A 14,340-nucleotide genomic window follows, 5' to 3' on the forward strand; every position below is an offset into this window, starting at 1 on the left:
GGGGGCGCAGGGGGATTACCCAATAGCGATAGCCTTAGAGGGCTGCGCCATTTACTCATAGAAGCTGGGGTTACAGTAGGTAACCTCAGATACTGCTAGTGCTAATAGTGCTAGCGGGCTTCAGCCGCGCCGTGTGTAAATTTGACCTGAGCGAAGGCTCGCAGGCAGGTTAGCTGCTGCGCACGGGTAATATGTTTTGTTTACCTGAGTGTAGTCTTGCAGGCACATCGCCTTGTCTTTTTTTAGTTTATTAACACTGACAGTGTATTAATGTGAGCTCCTACACCTATAATAATTTGGCCTTTCATTGAATGCTTTATAAACCAGTTAAACTTAAAGATGTCATTGTGAATTGGAAAACTGCATTTAAATGTTGTTAAAGGTCAACGTTTCAATGTGTGGTTCAGCAATTGTTGGTCGTTTACTAGGAATTTACATATTTTAAGCTCAAATACTTTGTTCTATGTTTAAACCTTCAGACACATTTTGACGTGTTTCAGTTCAGCACATCATTTATTTTGTGATGATTTAAAAGTACAATCCAGAATAATATACGTACTCGCCTTTATCTTTTTGCCATCTTAGCCTTTTGACCAATTTCTTCATATCACAGTTTTGCATGATGTCACTGTAGGACAATGTTTTAAGGATTACTTGTCGAGCTACGTTGTCAGTTTGAAATGTCTGGATGAAGATGTAATTGATTTACAAATGTTAAATGCCTCTTTTCATCCTCTGGTGAGGGAAAACCCCAAAAAGGATGATAGGGCGAGCCAGGCCCCTTTAAGTTATTTTATTTATTTTTGTCTGCTTCTGAGAAGCTAATGTATAAGTTATACAGTTATTTATGCAAGAAAATTACAATAAAATGACTGTTTAATCTTCACATCTTGTATTCATGTCTATAATTTTGAGCACCAAATTATTGAAAAGTATCGAAAAATACCGATACCGATATAAGCAGTACCGGTATCGGTATCGATAAAATCCTAACGATACCCATCCCTAGTCCTAGCTATATTGTCTGCAGTTCTGGGGTTAATATTAATCTAATATGATTGTCATCGGTCTAAATTAGATTTCAAATGATTAACTGTGTATGTAATGAAGATCATAGTGTGGGTTAAATCCATTTTCATAACCACTGTCTTTTAACTGATGCGGAAATGCAGAAACTGGGCTTATTCATCAGAATTTCATATGACTTGACTTGATTTGCTTGCTTGACTTGCTTGACCTGAGCAATGACTTGACTTGCTTGACTCTCACCACAGTGATTTGGGACTTGCTTGATACTTGCTCGTGACTTGCACATGTAGGACTTACTTACACACGGCATCTATTGCACGTCTGTCCGTCCTGTGAGAGGGATCCCTCCTCTGTTGCTCTCCCTGAGGTTTCTCCCATTTTTTCCTTTAAACTGGGTTTTCTCCAAGTTTTTCCTTGTACGATGTGAGGGTCTAAGGACAGAGGGTGTCGTATTGTCATACTGATATTCTGTACAAACTTTGAAGTCCACTGAGACAAATGTAACATTTGTGATATTGGGCTATATAAATAAACATGGATTGATTGACTCCCACCTCTGGCGCACACACACCCTACAGAGGATATCATGTATTGCACTTGTGGTGCAGACCACTGTTTCTGTCAGGGCTATCTAAATATATAAATATTTTAAGACTTTGGTTTAGGGAAAAAGTTTACTGTAACCTTCTGAAAGGGTGTCTGACAGCATTTCTTTCCTCCACACCACGTCTTCTCTGTCTACCCTGCACCTACCTGTTGTTCATGAAGCCACATAATAAACCGTGTTAGTACAGTTAATAGCCTACAGTTATTACAGTTCCTACAGTAAGCAGTGTTTGCCTGTTTGCTGCTCCACCTTTAGTTCAGGCCATTCAGTGCCTGAGGTAAAGTAACTCTACCTCTTCACCCTCTCCCCAATCTCTTCCTAAAGCCAAATGAGCCAATACAGAATAAATGTCTATTAGATCAAACACATGCAGGCAGTGGCTTTATCAGCCCTCAGCAGGAGGCTTATGGAACTACTAAATTGGGGAAAAATATAACTTTTAGGCCATGTTTTAAGTGCTAAATGAAACGTAAAATAAAAAATGAATCAACAAGAATTGGATTAATTATTATCCTTCATTGTCTTATACCAGCTTCTCCAATATGACAATGTGCGTTTTTTTTTATGAAAATGTAGGCCTCATATCCGTGGGTGCAACCAACACATTTGAATACATATTTAGGATAACTGTAACAACTTTCTTGTTGCCCCACCTCAGTTTCAAATTTAAAATTCAAAGGTTATAGTCATGTCCTAAACAAAACTACGGTGTAGTGTGTAATGAATGAACAACTTGGGTCACAGGTTCCTCAACAATGCAATTACAAGACATAAAAAAAGAAAAGTGTAATAATAAATTAATAATAGTGCGAGCTCGGGTGTTTAATAGTCTTATGGCCTGTGACAGAACAGTTGGGGTTGATGGGGAATAATTTATAGTTGACTTTGTGAATGAAAGATTATTATTGTTACATGTAATTAATTTAATTATTAGCTACCAAATAAATCAGGTGTGCTGTTGGAATATAATTTCAAATGTATATGAAGCAGAAGCTCATAAATGAGTCCTGAGCGTGTGCTAATGGTATGTGTGATGCAGGGATATCTGTCCAATCCTGAAGGATCCAGCAGCTCTGACAGCTGTGACCGATCTGTTTGAAGAACATGTGAGGAAGAACCACCCGCAGGTGGATCTGATCGTGGGTGAGGAACCAAAGCAAAGCTTCTTTTCATTATAAACCAGTCTTATTTAGCCTTAAAGGAACTGCCTTTTTTTGTGACCAGAACAAGATGGGATCGGTCTAGGCAGATTGTAAAAATGTCCAATGTTTCATGGAATTAATTTGTGTTTTTACTTTGGGTCAGGGCAAGACTTCCATATAAACAAATTAGATCTTTAGAATGTAAACACTTTGATGTGGGTTGTATTCATTTTCCATACATTATATCCGGCCCTAACTTGTCCTCCTGTGTCTGAGTGCAGGTTTGGATGCTCGTGGTTTCCTGTTTGGTCCTCTGCTGGCTCAGAGGCTAGGTGTTGGATTTGTCCTAGTCAGAAAGATCGGCAAACTGCCCGGGAGCACTGTGTCTGTGGCGTATGATCTGGAGTATGGAAAGGTAAAGAACACACACACACACACACACACACAGGATTTGGTTTTTGTTTTGCAGTTTTTACATTGTGGATAGAATGGCAATTAGGGAATACAGGAATGTAGAGATTAATATATGAATTGATAAATATCTTAACACTAAAGCCACACATAACTCTATATCCCTCTCTATTCCTACACATGTTCATTCTCCACTGACTGCTTCGTCATCACATCACCACTCCCAGCTGTTGCTACAACTCGCCATCACAGCCTCCTGGGCTTCAAATGACATAATACAAGTCAGAGCTACAAACCACTTTCTCATGCTTCTGTAACATGGCCGCAAAACAATTAACATCTGGGAGGATAACAGGCTAGTGTGTCTTGCAGTGTTGGGGAGATACTTTTGTGCTTAGTAACTGTAATGTGATTACTTCTGTTATCAACAACTCCTGTAACGGTAATGCAGGAGTTGTTGATAACAGCAGTAATCACATTACAGTTACTAAGCACAAAATGATTTCGTTACTTGCGTGACTTTAAGCCCTTCATCTATCTGCATAACGTAAGGACAGAAAAATAAATCAAACTTCCTTCCTGTGCGTGCTTGCGCTACACTACACACGGAGAAGGAGACAGAGCAGCAATGGGTTAGACGTCTCCTGAGGGGTGGAGAAATGCACACTATTTCAAATTTTGTTTTGCAAAAGGACAAAAATGTGACAGTGATGTGTGAACTGTGCAGTCAGAAAAAAATTTCTACCGCTACGATAACAACATCTAATCTTCCATAGAGAGACTCCTTCTCATGAGGTATAACCACTTCTTTGATAAGCATGTCCAGTAAGATGGATACATCTAAGGTAACGCCTTAGTTTTGCTGAAAGAGCTACAGAGAGTTTTTAAAGTGGGTTTGTTCTGTTAAACGCACTGTTCAAATTACATTTATAGACAATGCTCTTTTCTTCGAAGTCTCATCACTGTCTGATATTGTGATGAGGGCCAAAGGGTCTGGTTGGAAAAAGGTCATGACTTCAGGCAGGAAATGTGTAATCTGATGAACAGCAAGAGTGTCCTCCTCCTGCAGGCAGAGGTGGAGGTCCAGGAGGACGGCGTGGCTCCAGGACAGAAGGTTCTTCTGATTGATGACCTTTTGGCCACTGGAGGTGAGGAATCCATTGTTACGTCAGCTTTAAATGCATCATGTTAATCATGGCCATCACTCACAATTGATAAATGAAAACACGTTTTACCCAGTAGGCTCTTATCAAAGTGAGCAAGACTTCTGATAAATACTCCTCAAAATGCAAAAAAACCCACGTTTAAACCTATAATAAAATAATCAATTAAAAACACCTTTAAATTATTAATAAACTCAACAACAACAAAAAAAGCCTTAATCAGGCTTTAGGAGATTTAAATGTTAAATACATTTGCATTTTTTAGCTTGAATCCAAACAGTTTTCCAACTTGTTAGTGACTCTTATGCCCCACTGTGGGAGCCATCTTGTATTTGAAAGTGATGTTCATGTGTGTGTTGTAGGGACATTGTGCGCAGCCTGTGAGCTGATGAAGAAGCAGCAGGCTGATATTCTGGGATGCATGGTGGTCATCGAGCTCAAGGAGCTGAACGGCATCGACAAACTGAAACCACACCAGGTGTTCTCCCTGCTGCAGTACTGAGGAGTGCTGCAGACAGACCTGGGATCAGGCCAAGCTCTTTACTGAAATGAACACGGCTGCACAAAGAAAGTTAACATGTTGTCTTTGTAATAAAAGACAGGTACTTCCAGTGTCTCCATCAGCAAACAGGAAAGCTCTTCATCTTAAAATTCACATTTTTTGTCATTTCAATCACATACTGTTTTGCAATTCCAGTAAGCACTTAAATATATATATTTTTAAATGGTCATTTATTCACACATCTGTTAATGCTTTATTGCATACATTTTTAACCATTTATTTGACAGGATTCAAAGGGTCTTAACATCTGTACTCAGTGATAAGTATTTTGAAGATATCCAAACATGGCCTTCTTTCAATGTTTTCAATCGTAGTACCTGTGACCACTGTTCTCCTTACTAATGCAGCTGTCCTGTGATAAGCATGTCATTTTAATGTTCACAACCTTTGTCCTTAATGTATCACTTTTATCACACACATGGTAATGTAAGAAGTCTATAATGATACCATTTATCTGACTGATATTTTTGCATTTATAAAAGCTAGAAACTAATTGATCAACTACCACATTTGTATATTTGTTTTCTTCCAAATGAGAAGTTGTAATAGTCAGCCATCAGATGTGTCCTTGCTCTATTCAATGCAAGCAGGGGTTTTCCTGCTACTGTCTAACTTGAGGTTTTCCAGAAGCTTATGTTGGCTAATGTGAGCAATGAATCATCTCTACCTCACATTGCAGCGTTCACTATACAGGGTTCCTACGGTCATTAAAAACCTGGAAAAGTCATGGAAATTCAAAATGCTAATTCCAGGCCCTGGAAAAGTTAAGGAAAACAATATTTTTCCCAGTTTTGGAGAAGTCATGGAAGTGTAACCAAAGTTGCATCAAATATAATTTATATTTTATCTAATCGCCGAAATAGTAATACTATAACGATAATAAATACTGTATGGTATAGTAATGAAACGTAAAATGGCATTTAACTGTCAAGGTATTTTGCAATCACGTTAGTAAGCCTACTATTTGATTTATTTTAGATAGGAACAACATGTTTCATATGCAGAGCTTATTTTCCAGCTTACCATGTTAAAATACAAATGTTTCAGTGGTACCGCTGAAAAAGTAATTTTTTTGGTCATGGAAAATTAGGTAAAGGTCATGGAGAAGTCATTGGTGAAAAAGTGTATGAACCCTGACTATAGTAAATGAAATAAGTTGTGCTCTTAAATTATTTCCTAATACTTTATATAATTATACCGTCTCTACAGAGAAGAGACTATTATTTTATTTGTGAGTGTACTTTTTTTAAGAACCATGAATATAGATACTAAAATGTATGGAAATATGTTATTATATTCACTATACTATAAGACATACAATGCCAACCACATTACAACAAAAACACATTTAATACTTTAACAACCTATTTGTAGGTTACTTGTGTTACCCTGGTTTTCAGAGTAGCATGAGTGAGGTGTCACTAGGGGATGGACCTCCCTTCATACTCAGAAGCATCAATCTCATTCACGTGATGTATCATCTTGAATCATTTAGCATATATGTTTATACTAACCCTGAGGTGTAAAGCTTGGTGAGGAACAAGTCTGCTGCTATACAAATGTATCAAAGCTTTATGGATCAGCAATGCCTTCCAGCTGCTTTGACCTTTTAGCAAGCTGTTTCATTCATTCTCATCTTTACTACTAGAGAAATATTGTTAAAGAAAGATCAGGAGACACAAATACAACCGCAGAAAGTCTCAATTTATTCACTTCAAGTTTAGATCAGCTTATGTGCACTTATCTAGGTGAGACACATGTTGTTTAATGTATCAAGGAGAACAAAGATATGTCTGAACGCATCTCCCTAATGATTAGGATTTTCTTTAGAGGTAGCATGAGCATTTTATACCAGTGGTAATATAATTTAAAAAAAGTCGCCGTCGCTTTATGATTGTCATGTTTAATTAACTGAATTCACAGAAAACAGGCATCGGGATTCTGACAAATTTGCATTTGGTAAACAATGACTTATAAAACTGTAAGCTTTCATCAGTTCTACATTGTAGAAAAAGTCTGGAACAGCAACAACAGTTTCATGGATGAAACAAAACAAAGCACATCTTCATATCCTTTAACAGAACTGTGGTTAAAACAACCTTTTCTTTTAAAACACACGGGGGGGGGGGGGGTAATTAGGTCTGATCGATCCCACATGGTCTCTGGATTTCGGGACATACCTTCAACCTGGAGCTGAGAGAAGAAGACTCAGAGCCTACAGCACACCTGTCTGTACAACATGTCAGACGTGCCTTCTGTTCACAAAACAGTGTTATTCAGTGAAGCCCTTTAGACGGGAGCTAGCCTTCAGTTTACAGGTCCTATAGTAAGGACCTGAGAAAGGTGGGGGGGTCACTGAGGTCATTGTTCTGTCAGTCCTCTCAGGTCCTCTCCTCCTCTCGCAGTGTGCTGCTCAGTTGGTCCAGGACGATGTTGAGCTCCATGTTCTTGTTCAATTTCAGGTAAAAGTCCTTCCTGATTGGATGAATTTTCAGCCATTCACCGGCCACTTCTGCCAGCAGACGGATGTGCTTCTCCATCTCACCTGTTCATTAGAGAGGAACAGCCAATCAGTAACAGTTGTTTAAAAATGATACAATAAGAACACGCTTCATATCACAAGATAATGGTGAATGCTACAGTAAAACGCTGCTTATCCACCCCTTTTAATTCATAAGATGCATAAACAATGTATGCAGGATGGTTCTCAGCTTCTCCCACAAGTAGTGATGTGGATTCATCTCTGGTGGCTCCGTTCATTACAAAGCCATTCACATTTTTTGTCATGCACAAACAGAAGAATGTGCAGAATAAGTTGGTAATTTTAAAACAACGGGGGCACTTCCTGTTTGAACCTGGCACGGAGGATCTGCACAGTATGAGATGTTGTCACAAAGACAAAAACATGACCTCTCTAGAAGTCAATGCAGTTAATTCTTACAAAAAGCCACTGAAAATAATCGTTGTGAGCTTAATGTCACTACCAACCTGAGCTGAGGGCAGATCTGAAGCTGGCCACCATCTTGTTACAGGCCACCTCCATTATTAAAGCTGGTTTCTTCTCTGCCACAAAAACGTTCCGGAGAATCCTGGCCAGCTCGGGGAGCCGTGAGATCATCAGCAGGCGTCCCTCCTGGACGGGGTTTCTCGTCATGGCTGCCTGGAGCTTCTGGGCCTCCTTCGCCCGAATCTGCAACACCAACAGAGCACCCAAATCAATATGAAGATAACAAGATACATTATCTAACGGGGCAAAACTAGGTGTGTCCCCATAAAGCACTGCCCACCCCAGCACCAATGTTTCCCTCCTGGAACACCTACCCTCTCCAGCAGGGACTGGGACACTCCTTTCAGGGCCGTTGGGGCCTGATTTTCTAATGGAGCTGGGGGTGGGGGGGTTGTTGGGTTCTGTGGAGGTGTGGGCTCTTTAGTCTCTTCAGTCTTCAGAGCCAGAGCAGCCAGAGCCTTCTCCATCTGAACGCAGGAAGAGAGGACATTTCCATTTAGTTTTGACAGAACAATGCTCAGTGAATGCAATCAAAACACTGATAGTGAAATATACAGTTTCTTTATCAAATAACACTTAGTACTTCAACACCGTTACCCAATGATTATAATTAAATTGATAGTTTTAGCACATGCAGTACCTTGGGTGTGATGAAGGAGCGGGCCCTGTCCAGCACCTCCTGAGCGGTGGACAGTTTCTCGGTGTGGGGGGGCTGGGGAAGCAGGCTGGTGGAGATGACTGGGACAGTGTCCACATTGAAGCGGGGGTGCCAGCGGGTCAGTTTGTCCTCTGGAACAGTCACCACAGGAACCAAAGTGGAAAGAAACACCTGCAGAAACAGAGGTCAATCTTTCATTCAGGACCAAAATATATTTTCTGATTGTTACTGTAGAAAACAATCCCAGATCTTAACACAAAATCTATTCTAAAACTTGGGACTTGGCCGTTGTTGAAACTCCTCAACATTGGCCTAAAGCAAAAACGAGTGGTGCAGGGATGACGTATGGAGACAACAGTAAGCATTGCAAGGGCTCCGTTTACAAAAAGGAATGGGATTTTTTCAATTGGAATTTGAATTATTGAAGAAAATAACATTTGTAGCAAAGACACACATTTTTGCCACAGGATCATTTCTACATATTAACACCACTTTTTAAATTGTTGAAGCATAAATACAATCACTAGAAGTAAAAAGCTAACGTTAGGCTATAATGAAACTACAGCACAGAAACACGAGTTAAAGTAACCACCGCTAAGCTAAAGGCGGCTAATGTTGGGCGTGATGACGTTTATTAGTCTAATTTAGTCACTTGTCGGCCAACTGCCGTTTTAAAAAGATACGTAAAACCTTCAGACATTCACCAGTGAGGTATTTACTGATTTATTGGATGTTGTAGAACAAATCGTGAAAATATGGTAAGCGCATTTTAACCACAGACCTTATTTTTGGCATCTAACAAAAAACACATTAAAAAAACACATCGACAGGCCGACCGGTGCTCAAATGCTGACTCATTTCCGGGTTGTAGGACTCATTCCTGCACCACTCTATTGTGACGCTTACTATTAGAAATAGTACTGAAGCAGCTGCTGACCTTGTGGTGCTGTTTGACGACAGAGACCAGACTGTGGTGGAAGATTTGTCTCCTCTCCAGGAGGTGAGTGGCCGAGAGGAAAGGACGAGGTTCATTCTGGTCTGAGGAGGACACAGCACACAGGTTAGTGCATGAACACAAGGTAAAGTACACATTATCATGGACACTAAGAAAAGGGGACATGTAATCAGGCCCACAGTTTAAATAACTTCATTAAATGGTGTGCTGATCCAAGTTGTATTAGCTAGAAAACGTTAAGAAAAGTGTTTACCGGAGGGGACGACGGGCTCCACAGTGAGCTGGTAGCTGCCCTTCTTAATGCCGCTGGTGAAGGTGGGGATGTTCTTCTCCTGTCTGAAGGTGTAGGCCTCAGGAAACACCATCTTTATCTGACCAACGTGGCTCTCCTCAAAGCGCCTGCGGGGGTAAAAAAAACAAAAACATTATCTTCTGCAGCCTGACCCTACATCCAGGATGTTGTCAAATCCCAGAGCTTTTTGAAAATCTAATTGTTGGTCAAAGATGTCCCATGTGGTGATGAATGAATATTACAAAAGGGGTGCTAAAGGTAGTTTAAACAGACATGACAACAGCATCTCTACTGGACATAGTTGAGGTACAGCGGATGTGCTGCAAGTTCCCTCTTCCAGTTGTAAGAATTGTTTTAAGGAGTCACTTAAAAAGTCTTCAACAATGTGTTTTTTCACAACAGCTTTCTAATTCTCTAAAGAAATGTCAGTGAAAGACACTCTTTTGCAAATTCGAACCAGGAAACAATACTACTTAAATGATAACTCTTTTTTGTGCATGTAAATTGTCTGCAAAGGCTAAAATCCCTGTGTTCCCTGGCTGAAACTCCTCCTTTGTTTAGACAAATAAAGAGCTTTCTGAACATTAAAGCATGGAGACATGTCACAGTAGAGGCAATGCATGCTAATATGAACATAGTATGTGCCCAAAATCACTCAACATTCCTCAATCTGTCCACCTACTTGTGCATCATGTCTTGGACTCCTTGTTTGAGCTTGGTGAAGGTGGTGGTCTCACAGCGGTTGTACAGCATGGCCACCACAGTGTCCATGCTCCTGAACATCTCAGCCAGCACCTTGTACTGGTACGGCAGGGACAATCCCGGGGGGGCGGCCTGGGTGAGGTTGTGGTACCGCTGGTAGGCCGGCTGCTCAGTACTGAGGGACAACAGGAGAGGGGGGAACAGTTAGTGGAAATGTAGTGTTCAAGCTGCACTCTACAGATTTGTCTGAGGGTATGCTTCACTTTGCTCACCTGTCCTGGGATGGGGTTTCACTCAGGCTCCTCTTCTTGGCCTCTCGCTCCGCTTTCCTCTGCTGAGCTTTAACAGCTAGCTCTTTAGCCTGTGCTACAGTTGACTTGAGGGTCTTAGCATCAGAAATGGCAGGGGTGGGGGTGCTGTTGAGAGCTGAAGCAGCTGGAGAGGATGGTGTGGGGGCTGAAGCAGGGCTGGGGATTCTCTCTGCATGTTTCTTGATCCTCTGAAGGCGAGACTTGAGGGCTGCAAGGTCCTCTTTACCCAGAGCCTGACAGAGAGAGGGGTTATCATGGGGATCAATTCAGGACTTTCAAAAAGGGAAATGTGACAATATTGTTTTGGTCTTGTTTTTAACCAATCCGACGTACAGAGCAAAACCAACATTGAATGTATGTATCCTACTAATGAAAGAGTGTGTGTGTGTGTGTGTGTGTGTGTGTGTGTGTGTGTGTGTGTGTCTAAAGACCCATGTATCTACAGTACAGTGCTACATATGCTGTTCATGATTTCACCACATCCTTACAAAGTCATCTAAAGTTTATTTAAAAATAATTCCAAGAAATACTGCCATGCTGCCCAGAACAGAACAACACTGTAGATATCATTTGATATGTTGACTTTACACAGCCATGCCCAACACAACAATATCATGCATGAGCTGATAACAGTTAGGTTTCTTCATTCCCCACACAGGGTTGGGTTGAACTTAGAAATGTGTATTTATTTAGTTTGCGAAAACATATTAAATAATGATGGACACAAACTGCCCAGATAAAGTGTGGTGACTGGTGAAGCAGTCAGATTATCGAAGCACAATGCGTTACCTTAGAAGCCCGTCCTTCAGTCTTCCTGCTGGGGACTGGACTCCTCTGTGGGGGGGTCTGGAGGTTAAGGTGTTTCTCATTGTGTCCAGACGAAGAGGCTGCAGGAGCTGAGAGGGGGGTCTCCTCTCTGGGCTGAGAAGCAGCCTGCACACACAAACACCAACACTCAATACCTGCCATTCAGTACAATCGGGCAAAGGGTTCCGATTCTTCAGATGAGTGAAACAAAGATATCAAACGTTTACATTATAAGTACTGCATCAAGAATGGTACCAAGTGAAAGGTATTAAAATGGGGAGTAAAGGTACTCATTGCAACAACCACACAACTCTTCACATTTAAGAAGCTGGAAGTGTCTTTCAACTACTAAATATTTTTCTGTTAAACCACTCATGGTTTTAGTTATTGATTACAATCTCGGATGGTTAATTAAATCTATCCCAAATGATCATATTTTAAAACTTTTTTAGTATTAGTGTCTAGTTATGCATTGTGTTTCAAAATTAATTAGTAAATATAAATCTGTAAAATAAATGTAGTGGGTTAAAAAATACAAAAGTTGCTTCCAGAATGTAGTGGTGTAGAAGTATAAAGTAGTATAAAATACAAATACTCGTGTAAAGTACAACTACATTAAATGTTACTTTACACCAGTGGGTTACAATAAGGCTGTTTATTTGCCTTTTTAAAGCACATTAAGATGTGTTGTTTACATGTCCCATGGAGGAGTCAGAAGCCTAGCATTACCTGAGGCGAGTCTTGCGGGAGGACTAGTTTCTTCCTGGCCTTCCTTTTCGGAGCTTTCTGGACCGCAGCTTTAGCCTCTCTACCGGCCTCCGCATGCCGTCTCTTCTTCGCCGTGCTGTGGTCGGCGGTGGCTGAGAACAGCGCAGACCCGAGGTCAAACTCTGTGTCGGCCGAGGTCCGCTTCGGTGTCCGGGGGCTGGAGGGGGAATACTTCGCGGGGTTACCGACACACGATCCGGGGTCTAGTTCCGCTGCCTCATCGATCATTCGGACAAACTCTTCATGGACGGAGGAGGACAGACGTAAATCTCCTTTGTTTTGTAATGACCTGGTCCTGGGGACATTGGAGGTGACCCCAGCAGAGCCACGGCCGACAGCGGTGCTCCTGCTCGGCTTGCCTGCTTTCACTGGCTCGGCGATGCCTTTCTTTCTCTGGGAGAAGAAATCGGTAACTCTAGCCTGAGACATGTTGCTGCTGCTCGGGGCAGACACCGGGACCGCGGAGTGATGAAGGTGCAGGTCGCTACAATAACCTGAAGTCGGTGTGGTATAAATACTGAGCACCCACAATAGATCTCCGGAAACGCTTAACTTCGCAGGAAGAAGAAAGAAAATTCGCGCGAAATTAACTAAGCCGCGCCTCTTCCGCCCCACGTCCTAGGAAAATAAAGGATGGATGGGGCAGCCTTTTAAAGTTACACGATATTTTAAACGTGTTGTTGTTTTGTACACATAATGTTACCAGTACACATATCTTTATTCATACTTTGATTATTATTTTTTATAACAAATGTATGTATGACGACTTTGACTGATCCTTATCATATTATCCAAGTGTTACAAAGCCCAGCTAAATGGATTAAAAAGTAATATAGCCTACATACGAATTTATTAGGAGAAAATGGGAAAATAACAAACGTTTCCACTTCTGAAAAATACATGTTTCTGTTAATGTATTTTCATTTCACAAAATGTCATTACAGTTCTTAAAAGCTTTACATTTGATTTAATTTTATTTTAAGTATCTCAAAACTGAGTTCTCAAAAGTTTAAGAACCTGATCAATCATTTGGCATCACATGTAATGATCAATGGCTGACACTTGAAATGTAATGTAATGTAATGTATAGGTGTCTCCATTGGTAACAAGATATCAACAAGCTATTGTCTGTTTGTTATTTGCCCTTTATTATATTAATTCAAATACAACAATCCAATTTATTCAACTGTTGAGTGACGCATGTCTGGTATGTTATTTGCAAATCAAATGTCCATTGCAACCAAGTAAAGTAAAGCCTACATAATATATTTTACTTTAGAAGCAAATTATAGAAGAATAAACCTAGATTATGAAACTTCCATATAGTTTAACTTCCCAATCATAACATTCACTAGTTTGATTTAACCAGATTGCCATGTAGCCACAACACTCATTAACATAGCAATATCCCCATTCTACTGAGGTTTTTAGATTTGAGTACTCAGTATTAATCCTCTCTTGATCTACATGCACATACTTTTGACATATTCTCAGGGTCCCTTAAATCATGAAGCCCTCTTTGTGCTTCACAAAAGCCTCTTAATTACACCATAATCAAGAGTGAGTAACAAGATTAAGTCTTTAACACTTAAAGTAACTAGCTTACTCCACTGATCACTATGAAAGGCTTAATGGACATGTCAGAAATAAAATAAGTAATTTATCTTCTTACTTATTCAATACAACTCATGGTTGAGTATTTGTTCCACTATTGTATCACTGCTTAAAAATCCTGATGGTTTTAATAAGGGCAGTGGTTCCCACATGGTGGTTATGACTGGGACAATAAGTCAGGCCGGGAATTATACACCCAGCCAGGACACAACCAGTTTTCTTTTGTGCCATTTTGCTGGATTTATTTGTGAATATTTACAGCGGTGCTACCCATAGTGATAGCCCTATACCTATAGTTTAAATCTACCCAAT

At 40.5% G+C, this 14,340-nt stretch overlaps 2 protein-coding genes across 2 annotated transcripts; one reads left to right on the forward strand and one right to left on the reverse strand.

Annotated features, from left to right (window-relative positions):
- Nucleotides 1-2,670: 2,670 nt before the first annotated feature.
- aprt (adenine phosphoribosyltransferase) lies at nucleotides 2,671-5,419 on the forward strand (the record flags this gene model as incomplete). The annotated part of the gene is made up of 4 exons (XM_010792711.1): nucleotides 2,671-2,779; nucleotides 3,060-3,193; nucleotides 4,259-4,337; nucleotides 4,715-5,419. Coding segments are annotated over 4 exons (462 nt in total), but the record flags the coding sequence as incomplete, so codon positions are not given.
- A 1,184-nt stretch (nucleotides 5,420-6,603) lies between these two features.
- cdt1 (chromatin licensing and DNA replication factor 1) lies at nucleotides 6,604-12,983 on the reverse strand. The gene is made up of 10 exons (XM_010792710.1): nucleotides 12,376-12,983; nucleotides 11,629-11,772; nucleotides 10,801-11,072; nucleotides 10,509-10,703; nucleotides 9,788-9,933; nucleotides 9,517-9,617; nucleotides 8,562-8,750; nucleotides 8,236-8,388; nucleotides 7,903-8,104; nucleotides 6,604-7,459 (listed from the first exon to the last, which is right to left on the reverse strand). Exons 1-10 carry the CDS (start codon nucleotides 12,841-12,843, stop codon nucleotides 7,296-7,298), a joined length of 2,034 nt encoding a protein of 677 aa, XP_010791012.1. The 5' UTR covers nucleotides 12,844-12,983; the 3' UTR covers nucleotides 6,604-7,295.
- Nucleotides 12,984-14,340: the final 1,357 nt, after the last annotated feature.

Source organism: Notothenia coriiceps, unplaced genomic scaffold, assembly GCF_000735185.1.
Source record: "Notothenia coriiceps isolate Sejong01 unplaced genomic scaffold, NC01 NC01_scaffold00036545, whole genome shotgun sequence".
NCBI lineage: Eukaryota > Metazoa > Chordata > Actinopteri > Perciformes > Nototheniidae > Notothenia > Notothenia coriiceps.

Coding starts and splice junctions, on each gene's coding strand:
- cdt1 (XM_010792710.1), bottom strand. CDS start 12,843: ATGTCTCAGGCTAGAGTTACCGATTTCTTCTCCCAGAGAAAGAAAGGC. Junction 11,073..11,628: donor CTGAAGGACGGGCTTCTAAG/GTAACGCATTGT, acceptor TCTCTCTGTCAG/GCTCTGGGTAAAGAGGACCT. Junction 8,105..8,235: donor CCCAGTCCCTGCTGGAGAGG/GTAGGTGTTCCA, acceptor TTGGTGTTGCAG/ATTCGGGCGAAGGAGGCCCA.